The sequence below is a fragment of the Sitophilus oryzae genome, unplaced genomic scaffold, assembly GCF_002938485.1.
Source record: "Sitophilus oryzae breed Bouriz unplaced genomic scaffold, Soryzae_2.0 scaffold_1000_pilon_pilon, whole genome shotgun sequence".
NCBI classification, from domain to species: Eukaryota; Metazoa; Arthropoda; class Insecta; order Coleoptera; family Curculionidae; genus Sitophilus; species Sitophilus oryzae.
In genome coordinates, this window is record NW_022145617.1 from 925,889 (window position 1) to 940,491 (window position 14,603).

The 14,603-nt window shown below is 34.1% G+C and overlaps 2 protein-coding genes across 2 annotated transcripts; both read left to right on the forward strand.

Moving 5' to 3' along the window:
- Positions 1-172: 172 nt before the first annotated feature.
- Positions 173-13,626, forward strand: LOC115877197 (mitochondrial-processing peptidase subunit beta). The gene is made up of 11 exons (XM_030893384.1): positions 173-314; positions 482-569; positions 674-804; positions 857-985; positions 1,039-1,219; positions 1,389-1,541; positions 7,837-8,020; positions 8,085-8,184; positions 9,421-9,613; positions 9,696-9,810; positions 13,359-13,626. Exons 1-11 carry the CDS (start codon positions 174-176, stop codon positions 13,444-13,446), a joined length of 1,503 nt encoding a protein of 500 aa, XP_030749244.1. The 5' UTR covers position 173; the 3' UTR covers positions 13,447-13,626.
- Positions 2,988-5,940, forward strand: LOC115877126. Its single transcript, XM_030893294.1, has 2 exons — positions 2,988-3,227; positions 3,527-5,940. Exon 2 carries the CDS (start codon positions 3,528-3,530, stop codon positions 5,622-5,624), a length of 2,097 nt encoding a protein of 698 aa, XP_030749154.1. The 5' UTR covers positions 2,988-3,227; position 3,527; the 3' UTR covers positions 5,625-5,940.
- Positions 13,627-14,603: the final 977 nt, after the last annotated feature.

A 14,603-nucleotide genomic window follows, 5' to 3' on the forward strand; every position in this document is an offset into this window, starting at 1 on the left:
AATACTGAGTTTCGTTATAAAATTAAAACGCTAATTAACGAATTATATGTTTATAGTTACTGTAATAATAAAATATTGCAATTGTTGAATTTAATAGATTAAAAGTGCTAAGTTTAATGAGTTGCCTACTTAATTGGAATTCAAAACTATAAAATCTACTCACCCTTGAAAAAATGTCACCAATCATCAGAGCCAATCACCAACCGGTGACAACTTTGACATTGACACTTGACATCAGCAGTGCAAAGATGGCGTCCATCCTGAAATTGTCCCAGTCTGTTGCAAAATTATCGAAAAATAATAATTTAACTAAGGTAATTCTTTATATAAACTTCTAAATTACTAATTAGTATGTCCTCCTTACCATAAATTAAAATACCGGTCGAGACTCATTTTGCGGTACTTATTTTCTTGTTCGGAAAATTACGTAACGATATCTAACCCTCAAAAAATCACATAACATCCGTAAAATTTATTTTAGGTTCTCGCCAGAGCTTCTAGTGCTGCAGCCGAAGCAAAACAAGTATCCGTAAATGTACCTCCAACTAAAGTTACCACACTTAATAACGGTAAGTTAAATTTGTTGTTTTTTGAGTTCTGTGACATTTTGCTATATATAATGAAGAAACTGTATTTTATTCTTTAATGGCTTATATGTACTATACACTTACAGGTATCAGAGTCGCTACAGAAGACTGGGGCTCCCAAACAGCTACAGTAGGTATTTGGATCGATGCCGGAAGTCGATACGAAAATGCCCAAAACAACGGGGTTGCCCACTTTATGGAACACATGGCCTTTAAGGTAGTTACTTATGTTTTATTATTAATTTAATTGTATCTATCTGTTATTTTAGGGTACAGGAAAGCGTACCCAGGGTCAATTGGAAATAGAAATCGAAGATTTAGGAGCACAACTGAATGCTTATACCAGTCGGGAACAAACGGTTTATTATTCAAAATGTTTGTCAAAAGATGTTCCAAAGGTATTCGTTTCTGTTATGTTAAGTGTATGTTATATAACTAATTATATTTTTAGGCTATTGAAATTTTGGCTGACATTGTCCAGAATGCTAAGTTAGGCGAAGCTGAAATCGAAAGAGAACGTGGAGTGATCTTAAGAGAAATGCAAGAAGTTGAATCAAACTTACAGGAGGTTGTGTTTGATCATTTACATGCAGTGGCATATCAGGGAACACCTTTGGCAAATACAATTTTAGGTAACTTAATAATTAGCTTATTCACACTATTTGACATGGAGTATTGTAGCTAATTGTTTAGATCTTTAAGAATTTAAAAACAATTTAAAATTATTTTCTTAAATTTCATTGTAACATCAAAGGCCGAACCTCCAACTGTAATAATAAAACTTATTAAACAATTTTTCAGGACCTACTGCAAATATTCGTTCTATCAGTGACAGAGATTTAAGACATTATTTGGACAACCATTATAAAGCCAGTCGTGTTGTAATAGCAGGCGCTGGTGGAGTGTGTCACGAGGATTTAGTGAAATTGGCCGAAGCTAACCTAGGAAAGCTTAGTAAGTTTAGTTCTTATATCAACAATAAATTCATGATGAAATTTTTTTTATCTTAATATTAAGGGGACGTCCTGTGCTGGAGACACTGATCTGTAAGGCCAATTATGTTTGTCTCCTTTCTATTTATGTATGTACCCACTCTCCTATTTCTGTACCCTGCATAAACTTGTGCAAGTCTTTGATAGGATGGCAGCATATATGTCTGTCCAATGACAAAATTCTTGGCAGTGATAGATGTATCTGTCATTTTCATTTCAAAGTAGTTGATTTTATTTTACAAAAAAAAATAAGTTGGTAAGTGGAAAGCAAAACGGGAAATTGATATAGTTAAAATTTTAGTGACAAGTGATTATTTTAATATACTCTAAAAAATAATTATTTCTTACTTTCAAACTTCCAGAAACTTTCTGCATTTATTATATTTAATTGTAATATTTTATATATATACAGGGTGGTCCGAACTGTATTCCGGAAACTTCGGCAGCATATTCTGCAGATAAAAATAAGTAAAAAAGTTTGTATAAATGTATGTCCTAAAATGCTTAGTTTCAGAGATACAGTGTGTAGAAGTTTCATTTTTATTTCGATTTTTTCCAAATAATTTCTGAAGTAAAGTCAATATTTGGATGATAATTGGTGGATGGGTATTTTTTGACACGACAAATTTGATTTTCATGTCAATATGACTCCTACTTGTAGACGGCGCCACCTACATATTTTTAACTGTTTTGAAGAGTAATAACTTTTCGTCTGTACCTGTATAAAACAACTGAGTAAAAAAATAAGCATTTACAACGTTTTTTTACGTAAAAAATGTCTCTTAGTAAAAATCGCTGCGAGTAATGGTTCTCGTGATATTTCAAATCGAAATTATCAAAAGCTGTCATCTTTGTCATAAATTTAGCATGTTGAATAAATAGTTATTAGGCTGAAATCATAAATTTGAAATGTTTTTGTGCTAAAACTTCTTTATCATCATTTTTTCTCAGAAAATTTTAAGTTTAATTAAAAAAAAAGTTCCCAAATTTATCATTTCAGTCAAATATCTGTCTACTCAACATGCCTATTTTTTGTCAATAATGACATGTATTGACTATTTCCATTCTAAATATCTTGACAACGGTTGTTCGTAGCGACTTTTACCAAGGGACATTTTTTACGTAAAAAATCACAGAAATGTATATTTTTTCACTCAGTAGTTTTATACAGGTACGGACGAAAAGTTATTACTCTCCATAACAGTTAAAACACATGTAGATGGCGCCCTGTACAAATATGAGTCATATTGACATCAAAATCAAATTTCTCATGTCAAAAAACTCCCAGGCACCAATTTTCATCCAAATGCTGAGGTTACTTCAGAAATTATTTGGAAAAAATCGAAATAAAAATGAAATTTCTACACCCTGTATCTCCGAAACTAAGCATTTTAGGGCATAGGGGAGAAGGGGGCTGGTTCGGACATGGGGCACCTCCGGACAATTCAAATTTACCGCCAAATAATAATTCTAGAATAACCAATCCCGGCCAATCACATCAGTGTATCATTAATAGAAGTTGCAAGAAAATTATATTCCGATAAATTGCAAATTGCAAACGTTATATGCCAAAGTGTTGATAAGTCGTTTGTGCTATAAGGTCAACGTGTCTGCTAGTAAGGTCCTGTACCCAAGTTTTGAAAGTCAGGTAAGATTAAATGATTTCACTAGAAAGAGACCTGATTTTTATGTACCTAACCTCACAAAAGTATATTGGTTTCGCATGTTTGTAGATATTGTACTAATAAAATGCAGTCAGGTGCACCTGGGGCAGAATCGGACAATTGATGTGGGGCAGGTTCGGACACTGTCCGAATCTGCCCCATGTTTGTGACAAGGATAAAACGTGAAATTATGGTATTTTCTTGTTTCTTTGTTTATTCTATCGAGTTATACCAGGTTCTAAGGGCTGTAAAAATACTTACCTACATTCCTTTTTATTTGCAGGATGGTGCGAACGTACAAAAAAAAACGACCCAACCGACCAGAAATTCCAAGTAATGTCTTAAAAGACGCAGTACGAAATGTAATCAACAAAACCATGTCTCTAAGAGCTGCTGCCATTACATTCAATATACCGAAATCCACACTCTTCGATAGTGTCGCCAAAGCTAAGAAGAGGCTCAACGATGACGCCAGTGATTCAGGAAATGAGGGTGATGATACAGCAGAACAGGACAGTGTATCAAAATACGCCACACGGCAAGTTTTTTCTCAAAATGAGGAAGCTGAGTTAGAGTTGTATCTCATAAAGTGTTCAAAAATATGTTACGGGTTGACATATAAACTTTGCCGTGAATTGGCTTTTGAATACGCCACTAAGTTGGCTAAAAAATGTCCAAAAAGTTGGGAGATTAACAAAACAGCAGGGATTGACTGGATGCAATCTTTTATGAAACGTCATCCAAGGCTTTCCAACCGCAAACCCGAAAATACAAGCATAGCAAGAGCTTCGGCTTTCAACAAAACTAATGTGGACGAATTCTTCAAAAACTATGCAGAAGTACAGGCTAAATACAGTTTTTCACCTGACCGTATTTGGAATATAGATGAAACAGGTATTACAACTGTTCTCCAAGCACCGAGAGTTATAGCGGAAATAGGTTCCAAAGCAGTTGGACAGTGTGTATCTGCCGAGCGGGGATCTCTAGTCACAATGTGCGGAATAATTTCAGCAGTTGGTGGGTCAATTCCACCTCTTTACATCTTCCCACGTATCAGAATGAAGGATCAGTTTTTGTACGGTGCTGTTCCAGGAGCCGTTGGATTTGCTGAGAAATCTGGATGGATGTCTGCGAATATATTTCTGAAATTGTTAGAGCATATTAAGACACATACAAATTGCAATCCCTTGAATAGGATTCTGATCTTGATGGACAATCATGAGACACACGTCTCCCTAAATGCCATTTTATATGCAAGAGAGCATGGAATTGTATTGCTGTCGTTCCCTCCGCACTGCACCCATCGGATGCAGCCCCTGGACAAGGCAGTGTTTGGTCCTTTCAAAGCCAAGTGTAAGGCATCTTTCAATGACTTCATACTGTCAAACCCTGGTAAACCGATTACCATTTATGATGTTGCTAAGTTGACAGCTCAGCCGTATTTGCAAACATTCACTCCTTATAACATTATTAGTAGTTTTAAGAGCACTGGGTTATGGCCTATCAACTCATTAGCATATACAGATGACGATTTCTGTGCCTCGTTTGCTACAGATCGTCCCGATACAAGCCTTGTTGTTCAGTCCAACTTCAATAATGAAGTGCAAGACCATGATGTGGAAGCAATGGCCAGAAATATTATTGAAGACATTGTAGATGAAGCTACCAAACCAAGGATTAAAATTCTATCCATGGTGACTGTAAAGCCTATTGATGTAAAACCATTACCTAAGGCTTGTCCTCGAAAAACTACCAGGAAATCTAGAGTAGGAAAGTCAAGAATATACACCAGCACTCCTGAAAAGAACAGAATTGATGAATTGGAAAGAATAAGACAGTTGAAGCTGAAAAAAACTGATACTAAGAGAAAACTGGTGTCAGAAATTACAGAAAAGAAAACACAAAATGGCAAATCAAAGAAGAAGAAATATAGGACTAAACGGCAGGTTCTAGATGATATTTCTTCCTCTGATTCTGATACAGACATGCCATCAAATTTCATAGGCAAGAGCTTTAAAAACGATTTATCTGATTCTGACATCGACTTAGATTTTGAAGATAACAATGGCCAGATTAATGAACTTTTGCATGATGAAAAAATCCTTGAGAAGGACTATGTGTTAGTGAAGTTCGCGACAAAAAAACGAGTAGTACATTATGTTGGAAAAGTAGTTGAAGTACTAGGAGACGATGAGTTCCAAGTGACATTCTTGAAGAAGTCACCGCGGGGATTTGTATTTCCACAAATTAAAGATATTTCTACTGTTGAAAGAAAGGATGTTGTGTCAAAGTTGGCTAAACCCTCAGCAACACCAGGAACATCAAGGATGGCATCCTATCTTCAATTTAATGTAAATTTTTTTGGTTACAATGTTCAATAAAATTATAAATACCTACTAATTTTGTATTTTTCTTGTTTAATAATTTTAATTTTGAAAAGGTTCTTAAAAAAATAAACTTGTCCGAAACTGCCCCGGCCACGTCCGAAACTGCCCCATCATGGGGCAACTTCGGACAATTACATAATTTTACAAAACATTTTTTTTTATAAAAAATTATTAAGTGCTTTGATTAGATTTCACAGGACACTATGAAGTGAACATAGCTCTACTCATCATATTTTTTGCAAATCGTTATGTAAGAAATCAATGAATATACAGCAGTTTGAAAAAAGGTGTCCGGACCTGCCCCCTTCTCCCCTACATTTATACGAAGTTTTTTACTTATTTTTATCTGCAGAATATGCTGCCGAAGTTTCCGGAATACAGTTCGGACCACCCTGTATATAATAATAATAAAAATTGTGTGTGCACTACGTGCGCATATTTGAAGTGAAACTTCTTACATCCATCTGTCCGTCTGAGGACTCCATTCGGGTACGTCAAACCACGTGCCGAGTTTGGTTCCAATCGACCCCTAATTAAGAAAAATCCTGAGGATTTCGTCCATTTAGAGGCATCGGTCCGAAACGTCGAGGGCGTTATCCTGTAGCTCGTCCCCAATTATGCCGAAATCGACTCATATGTTTCTTCAGTATCAAATACTTAGTCCCACCCTGATGAAGATGTAAACGAAACGTCGTATCCAACTTTGCAGGGTGGGACGGTGTGCACCGTCGCTCAAATAGCCTACCCACCAAATTTGGTCGCGATCGGACATCAACTTTTGACGTTTCTTATGTCAAATCTAATTGTCACACGTGTCGTACGCGGTCAAGTTGGCCTTGGTCCAATCTATCAACATACCAAATTTCATTTAAATCGGACGATTTTTTTTTATTCATTGGTGATGGGGTTTCGTAGTGCACGAAACGTCGTCAAAACATCATGAAAAGAAGGAGCAATTTCAATAAACCGATAAGACTGGTTAAAAACAAGAGACAGCGCATGACAGATTTATATAAAGTAATCGCAAAACAATTTCCGATGCACGTGATCAATTTTGAATGACAAGCGATAGCGACAGCGCTGCCAGATTGTGATATATTTATGAGATTAATCTTAATGTAAAATTGGAAAACAATATATTTATCATATCATTTTTTAAAGATTTTTACGTTTTATTTTTAATTTAATAATCAATATTTTAGTAATTAATTTATTTATTAACAGTAGTTAAACACTCACAGTAGAAATATTTAAATTGAAGGGAGCAGCTACTCGCTACAAATCGAAATAAGTAGAAATAACTTTGAAAGTTGTATAATGTGCTTATCAATCAAAGTTACTTCTCTGACTGCAGTCAAGGGTAATAAAGGACCTTTATTGCCGCGTTCTCCTTCAAAATAGTTTATCAGGAAAGCTACAAGCTCTTTGCTTCGACCGTTTAAATGCTTCGGCATATTTTCAATACACAATTTCAAGAAATGCAATACAAAAACTCGAGAATTTAGTTCTTAAAAGAACTGTTTGTGCTTAAAAGTACAATTTAAAAAAAAAGACTATGAAAATCGGCAAAAAAGCGAGAATTACTTCCAAAGATTCAACAACAACACGATATTATACAAAATAATGACTGACATTATGATAATTGTCAAATAACAAACGACAACATTGATGATCGCGGCGCAGTGTAACCAACATGGCTATAATAAAAATCGCTTTAAACTAATTTTTGCAGCCTTAATCTAAATAAAATATCGGTTACAATAATTTGTTCTATAAAGTAAAATGAAGAGCTGCTGGGTATCTTAAATTAATAACAAATTTAAAAATGGTTGCCAAAATTTCATTTAGTCAGGTTAATAGCCTTTAATGTCAATTTCGATATGACTGATGATGTGTATCGGAAAATGTTTTGCGATTACCGTAGTAACTATCCATAGTTAACTTAAAAAAATATTAAAAACTTTTAGAGAAATAAATGGATTGCTATGGATGTCATCTGCTTTTTTCTGCCATCGTCTGTCAAAATCTTTCCTGATTCGTAAAACAGTAGGTATAGTTCCTCCTGTTCTATTCTTGCTTCCCAAATAGCAATCTAGAGTCTCGCAGTGACATCTCATCTGCGGCTTCAGGATTTTTATCACTGAGACTCCAGTAAAGACGTCCCGGATACTTCAAGATGATATACAAAGAGTTTCTTTTTTTCCAGACAATACTTATGTAGGAGAAGTACCAAAATTATCTCCTTGCCGATTCACCGGTTCCGAAATTCGGGTCCGTGATGACTCCTTGCCATTGGCTCACGTTGCCATTGCCGTGGAGGGGGCCGGATGGTCTGATCCAGACACCCTAACTTTGATGGTTGCGTCAACTTTATTGGGTGCATGGGATAGGTAAGATTTTAATTCGATTTGTCCAAATTGTCAACTGTTATTAATTTTGTGATATTTATTGAAGGTCTCAGGCATCTGCTAAACAGAACGCTACCAATTTAGCTAGGGTCAGTGCTGAGGAGGATTTGTGCCATTCGTACCAGAGTTTCAACACTTGCTATAAGGTATGCTTTGTGATATTTATATTAGTTTTCTTCTAAAATAACAGCTTAAAATTATTTTAAGATATATGTATCAGGTATATACAGGGTGGTCCGAACTGTATTCCAGAAACTTCGGCAGCATATTCTGCAGATAAAAATAAGTAAGTTTGTATAAATGTATGTTCTAAAATGCTTCGTTTCGGAGCTACAGGGTGTAGAAGTTTTATTTTTATTTCCGTTTTTTCCAAATAATGTCTGAAGTACTTAACGTCAATATTTGGATGAAAATTGGTGTCTGGGAGTTTTTTGACATGAGAAATTTGATTTTGGTGTCACTACGACTCCTATTTATAGGGGGCGCCACCTACATGTGTTTTAATTGTTTTAAAGTGTAATAACTTTTGTCTGTACCTGTATAAAACTATTGACAAAAATAAACATGTTTAGTAGATAGTTATTTGACTGAAATGATAAATTTGGGAACGTTTTATTTTTTTGAATTAATCATAAATTTTTCTTCAAAAAAAATGATAATAAAACAGTTTCTGTTAAACTTTTGGCACAAAAACATTTCAAATTTATGATTTGAGACTAATACCTATTTAGTCAACATGTTTAATTTATGTCAGTGATGACCGGTATTGATCCCAAAAATGAATTTCGATCTCAAATATCTCGAGAACCATTACTCGTAGCGATTTTTATCAAGAGACTTTTTTACGTAAAAAACGTCGTGAATGTATATTTTTTTACTCAGCAGTTTTATACAGGTACGGACGAAAACTTATTACTCTTCACACCAGTTAAAAATATGTATGTGGCGCCCTCTACAAGTAGGAGACATATTGACATTAAAGTCAAATTTTTCATGTCAGAAATCTCCTAGACACCAATTTTCATCATCCAAATATGGATAAAAGTTCAGAAGTTATTTGGAAAAAATCGAAATAAAAATTAAACTTCTACACCCTGCATCCCCCAGACTAAGCATTTTAAGACATACATTTATACGAACTTTTTTACTTATTTTTATCTGCAGAATATGCTTCAAGGGTTTCCGAAATACAGTTCGGTCCACCCTGTAGCGTGTATATTTACATTACATATATTATTAAAGTGTAGAATTTACTTAAATTTCCTTTTATACTAAATAAATTCGTATCTAAAGTATTTAAATCTATACTTAAAGACACTTGGATCCCTTTTATTCTAAGCCCCTCAGTGTATTTAAACCAAACTTGTTGCAATTTCTTTTAGGATACCGGACTTTGGGGAATTTACTTTGTGACTGATCCACTAAAAGCCGAAGACATGGTGTTCAACATTCAGGAAGAATTTGTCAGACTGTGCACTAGTGTTACCGAGGGCGAGGTCGAACGTGCTAAAGCTTTATTAACGGCAAACACTTTGCTACAATTGGACACTTCCACAGCCGTATGTGAAGATATTGGTAAGTGGAAACAAAATTCGTGTTTTATATATTATTTTTTTGTATTTTGTGTGAATTTTGTGATATTTATGTTATTTTTTAGGTCGTCAGCTGTTGTGCTACGGAAGGAGACTTCCCCCTCATGAATTGACACACAGAATTAACTCAATTACTGCCCGAAATGTTCGAGATGTTTGCTACAAATATTTATATGATAGGTAAGTAATTTATTATATGAAACAATCTAAAAATAAAAAGCTCTAGTTGGCAGCGTTGCCAACTAAGAGGATTTCTCCTAGATCTAGCGTTTTTTCTTCAGTTTAAAGGTTAACGGGCGAAGACTTTATTTAGCTGTTAACGGTTTAAATTTTGAAAAATAAATAAGAAAAGTTGACACAAAATAATGTTATTTAAATCTTAAACAATGTATTTTGTTTTTAAATTTGCACCAATAATCGCGTAATTATCATATATTCTTAAAGTACATAGGCCTAGAATCTTTGGAGTTAAAATCCGTCTATTATATGTTGAAAGTCTGCACAAAGTATCATCAGTATCGCTCCTACCGGTTTTTAATATACTAAGCCCACGGCCACACAGAAACATTATAGTGTGTTGTCGTGTTGAGAAATAGTATTTTTTTTACATTGAAAAATATGTCAATATCACAAGTCTAAACTAAGAAAGTAAAAAAAAACGTAAATTTGGAGCAAGAAAAAGAAAACTACGTTCTAATACCCTTATAAAAAATTGGCGCCGGGAGGCACGTATAGCCGCCCATACTAAAATATATGTTAAGAAAAACTTGGTAGGCAGTTCTTTTAGTTTCAAAGTAAAGGAATTTTTCCAATTTTGGTACGCGGTTATTACCCCTATCCGCCACCTGGGGGTCGCGTCCGATGGGAGTCTGGAATTCTCCACAGGGATTTTTTCAAAAACGGACTACGGAATATCTCAAAAACTGCGATTTTGATGTTATTACAAATTTTGTTGCAAATATTATTCCTTAATCCTTATCTTAAATTGAAAACCGCGTTTCGCTAACTACTGTAATTTTGGAGTTACGATTTTTTAAAATTTTTAACCCCCTCCCATACCCCCTTTCCAACACCCCACCCCCACCAAAAACTAATGGCCGGATTCTCGCGTGCCACAGTATTTTTGTGCCAAATTTGGTTAAAATCGGCTTAAGCTTGATTTTCATGCATCCGTTCTCCGACGATACGTTGATACGATATTAATTTTATTGGTAGAATTTAAAGACTTTGATTGGTTAGAAAATAACGCAGTTTTTAAATTTATTGCATTTTTATGCCTCCGTTTATCGGATATACGTTGGTGTCATTTTATATTTTCGTTCCATAACGATTTTGCTATTTTACTTATATTTTTATTAACTATTGGGTTTTCATTATTTTTATTTGGTTTAAAAAAAACGTTTCGGCTAACTATAGCCTTCACAGTGTTGTGTCATATGAGAAAAATAGTGTCGAATATAATCCAAAAAATTACATATACAATATAATTCACACCTCATAATGTTTACTGCAATTAATAAACTAATATAAACTTATCAAGAGATGACCACATATTTTTTAAAATTATTATTCTTAACACTAAAATTGTACGCAGTAAACATTATGTGCGTGGTGTGAATATTTTATATGCAATTTTTTGGATTATATTCGACACTATTTTTTTCATATGACACAACACTGATGGAGGCTATAATGTTAGCCGAACCGTTTTTTTTAAACCAAATAAAAATAATGAAAAACCAAATGAAAAATCAATCAGCGTTTTTCCCGAACCTAAATTCCAAGAAAATCAAAAAATTTAGAATATTTAGAATCAAGGTTCAAAAGAATATCAAATTTTCCAAGATTGTAAAATTCTAGTTAATTATTTTATGTGTACAGTTATTTAGGGAATGTCATCGATGTTCATTTCAAACCAACTAGACGCCGATTTTTTCGATGATACGGTATAATTCTTACGTAAAATGTAAATAACATTAGACCAATTAAAACAAAGAAATATGAATTTCTTAGTATTTTTAGTAACACCTTTATTCTTAAAACTTAATTTTGTATTATGCAAATATACCAATTTTATTGTTATTTTATTTATATTGTATTCAGCCATCACTTAAATATTTGATATTAATTTGGTATTATAAATAATCAATACTATTCATTAAAAATTACTGAACAAATATTGTTATGCTTAACATACATTATATATTATCAAACAAAAACACATTCTTCTTTTAAACTGTATCAGTCTTGTCTTTACAAAATCTTTTTAAAATTTGAACTCAAAATAATAATCTTTTTCATGATCTCTAATACACATATTCTTTATTTTTCCCTAGTTCATAATACCTACTTACGTGTTTGAATCTATCGAAGCTAAACCAGCAACACTTGAGTGGAGATTCCACAATATGAATAAAATAAACATAATTGTCCAGTTTTCATTAATACCATCATGGGAGAATATTATTTTAAATTTATTAAAGATATTTTCAATAAAATTCTCTTGATTAACTTCGTACCCACTTTTCTTGCTCTTCCGGACACTTTAGGCTGCCTAGTATAATAACTATCCTTTCCACCAGGAACACAACAAAGATGAGGCATAGCACCAATAACACACTCCACTTAAGCTTTATTGATGAATTGTTAGAGTCTTAAAAACACACGCAAAAAATCACGATAAGTAAAAATGTATGGGCACTTTTAGGTTAAATCACTTGCACAACGTGTAATTTTTAAAATTTCTATTTTTTTATGCGAAACCGAGAGTGACCATATATCTGGTAGTAGTTTATGTCACTTCAACACCAAAATAATTAGTTTTTTGCACTACAATAATAAATAATACCAAAAATCAAAGAGTTAAAACCAAAAATCAACCGACAAAATATGAAACAGAATCTAACCCAATATCTAAGTATGTACAGCTGATGAAGTAAACAAAAGTCCGCCCGTAGGCTGATCTTTTAATAGAAGGCACTGGTTAGATTAAATTTGTCAAAACGTCCGTTATCGTATGAACGGGTCCGTTGACGGGCTGAAGTAAAATATTTACGGATGAAAAGTGGCGCGAAAATGCTATGACCAATCGGAGCACCGTCGGACCATCGTGTCAACGTATAACGGATGCATGAAAATCAAGCTTTAAGCCGGAGTCTCATGCATCCGAAATCTGATGGTACGACATCCGAAATTTGAAGTTATCCTGTGAAATAAAAAAAGCCTGTCACATACATCCGAAAGTTCGTTCCGAAATTTGACAGTTTTGACATTTTTCTGCTGCACTGAATAGAGATTCATGTCATGTTTTATTGGAGAAACACTTATAAAAATAACTTCCTCGCCAAATATCCCGAAATTGCCCACTTCCCACTAAAAACTTGTTTTTAAAAACAAATGTTTTCAAAAAAAGTGAGGTTAAAAAACACACGATATCGTACAAAAGTTAAACAAAATTTAACTTTATACGACGTCGGACGATTAGTTAAAATTATCGGATAAAAATTGGTGTCAAAATATTTCGGCCAATAGGAGCACCGTCGGATCGTCGTGTCATCGGATTTCGGATGCATGAGACTCCGACTTTAACGGTTTTTTAAGTTATCGTGTTACAGACGGACAGACAGACAGACAGAGACCATGAAAATATTTTGTATACTACCATACCTGTTGGTATGGTCGGCTAAAAATATACATACCACTTATTAATAAATTTATTTTATTGCTAGGTGCCCAGCTGTAGCTGCTGTAGGTCCAGTTGAAGGAGTACCAGACTACAACAGGATTCGTGCGGCCATGTACTGGTTGCGTGTCTGAATTGTTATAATATAAAAAACAGCAACAAGTAATTTCCATTTGTTTAATCAAAACTCTTAATTTGTCACCTATTATATATTCGAAAATTTGTCAGAGCCGTGATGAAGAATTTATTTTAAAACAGTATGTATATACCACAAAGATTATGTTGATTTTTAATAAAAAATTTCTTTTTTTAAATCCCTTGTTTCAATGAGTTATAACAACTAAAGTCTGTCAAATGAGCCAGCGAAGATTTCGACAAACGACATCCAAAAAATGGCACAAAATACAATTTACCTGAGAGTTAAAATGACAGAGACATCATCGTCACGTATCAGAATAGACTATAGCACAGAATGACCTGAGTAAAGTCTGTCCAATCAGTCAAAGAACATTTTGACAGATGACAGACATCTGTTACTGTCAAAAAACTTGATAACAGGTATGATAAAATGTAAGGTAAAGCGCCATTAAAGAACAAAGAAGAGTATATATGTACCAAGTAAATGGCATCAAGGTTTTCACCTCGACAAAATTATCACCAATTGTCATTCCCCAGCCGTCTATGACGCCTTTTTTTCGATTGTATGGTATATTTTAACAATTATCCTGGTTTTAAAGACAATTCTCCAAAAAAATCCTTTATGGGTATTTCGCCACTGCACTGCAAGAAAATCTACAAAATAAAATAGTTATTTTTTGTAAACACTTCTGCGTTAAACTTAAACGGACACGATTGTCAGAAGTTATGTTTACAGTTATAAAATTTTGCCTCTTCTTCTTCGGGTTCCATCTCCTAATGGAGGTTGGAAATCATCATGGCAATTCTAACTTTGTTAACGGCTGCTCTGAATAACTCGTTTGAAGTCATTCCAAACCATTCTCTCAAATTCTTGAGCCATGATGTTCTTCTTCTTCCTTGGCTCCTTCTGCCCTTTATCTTTCCTTCTATTATGTTCTGCAGCAGGGCATATTTAGGTCCTCTCATTATGTGTCCAAAGTACTCAAGTTTTCTCTTTTTAAGGGTGTTAATCACCTCTTCGTCCTCTCTTCTGAATTCTGCGTCGCAGTTCTACATTTGTAACCTTGTCAGTCCATGCAATCCTCAGCATACGCCGATAACACCATCTTTCGAATGCCTCAAGCTTCTCCATTTCGGCCTTTTTAAGTGTCCA

Excerpts from the sequence above, each read along its gene's own strand:
- LOC115877197 (XM_030893384.1), top strand. The coding sequence starts at position 174 with ATGTCACCAATCATCAGAGCCAATCACCAACCGGTGACAACTTTGACA. Across the intron at positions 315-481 it reads AAAATAATAATTTAACTAAG|GTTCTCGCCAGAGCTTCTAG; the intron begins GTAATTCTTTAT and ends AATTTATTTTAG. Across the intron at positions 1,220-1,388 it reads TTTGGCAAATACAATTTTAG|GACCTACTGCAAATATTCGT; the intron begins GTAACTTAATAA and ends ACAATTTTTCAG.
- LOC115877126 (XM_030893294.1), top strand. The coding sequence starts at position 3,528 with ATGGTGCGAACGTACAAAAAAAAACGACCCAACCGACCAGAAATTCCA.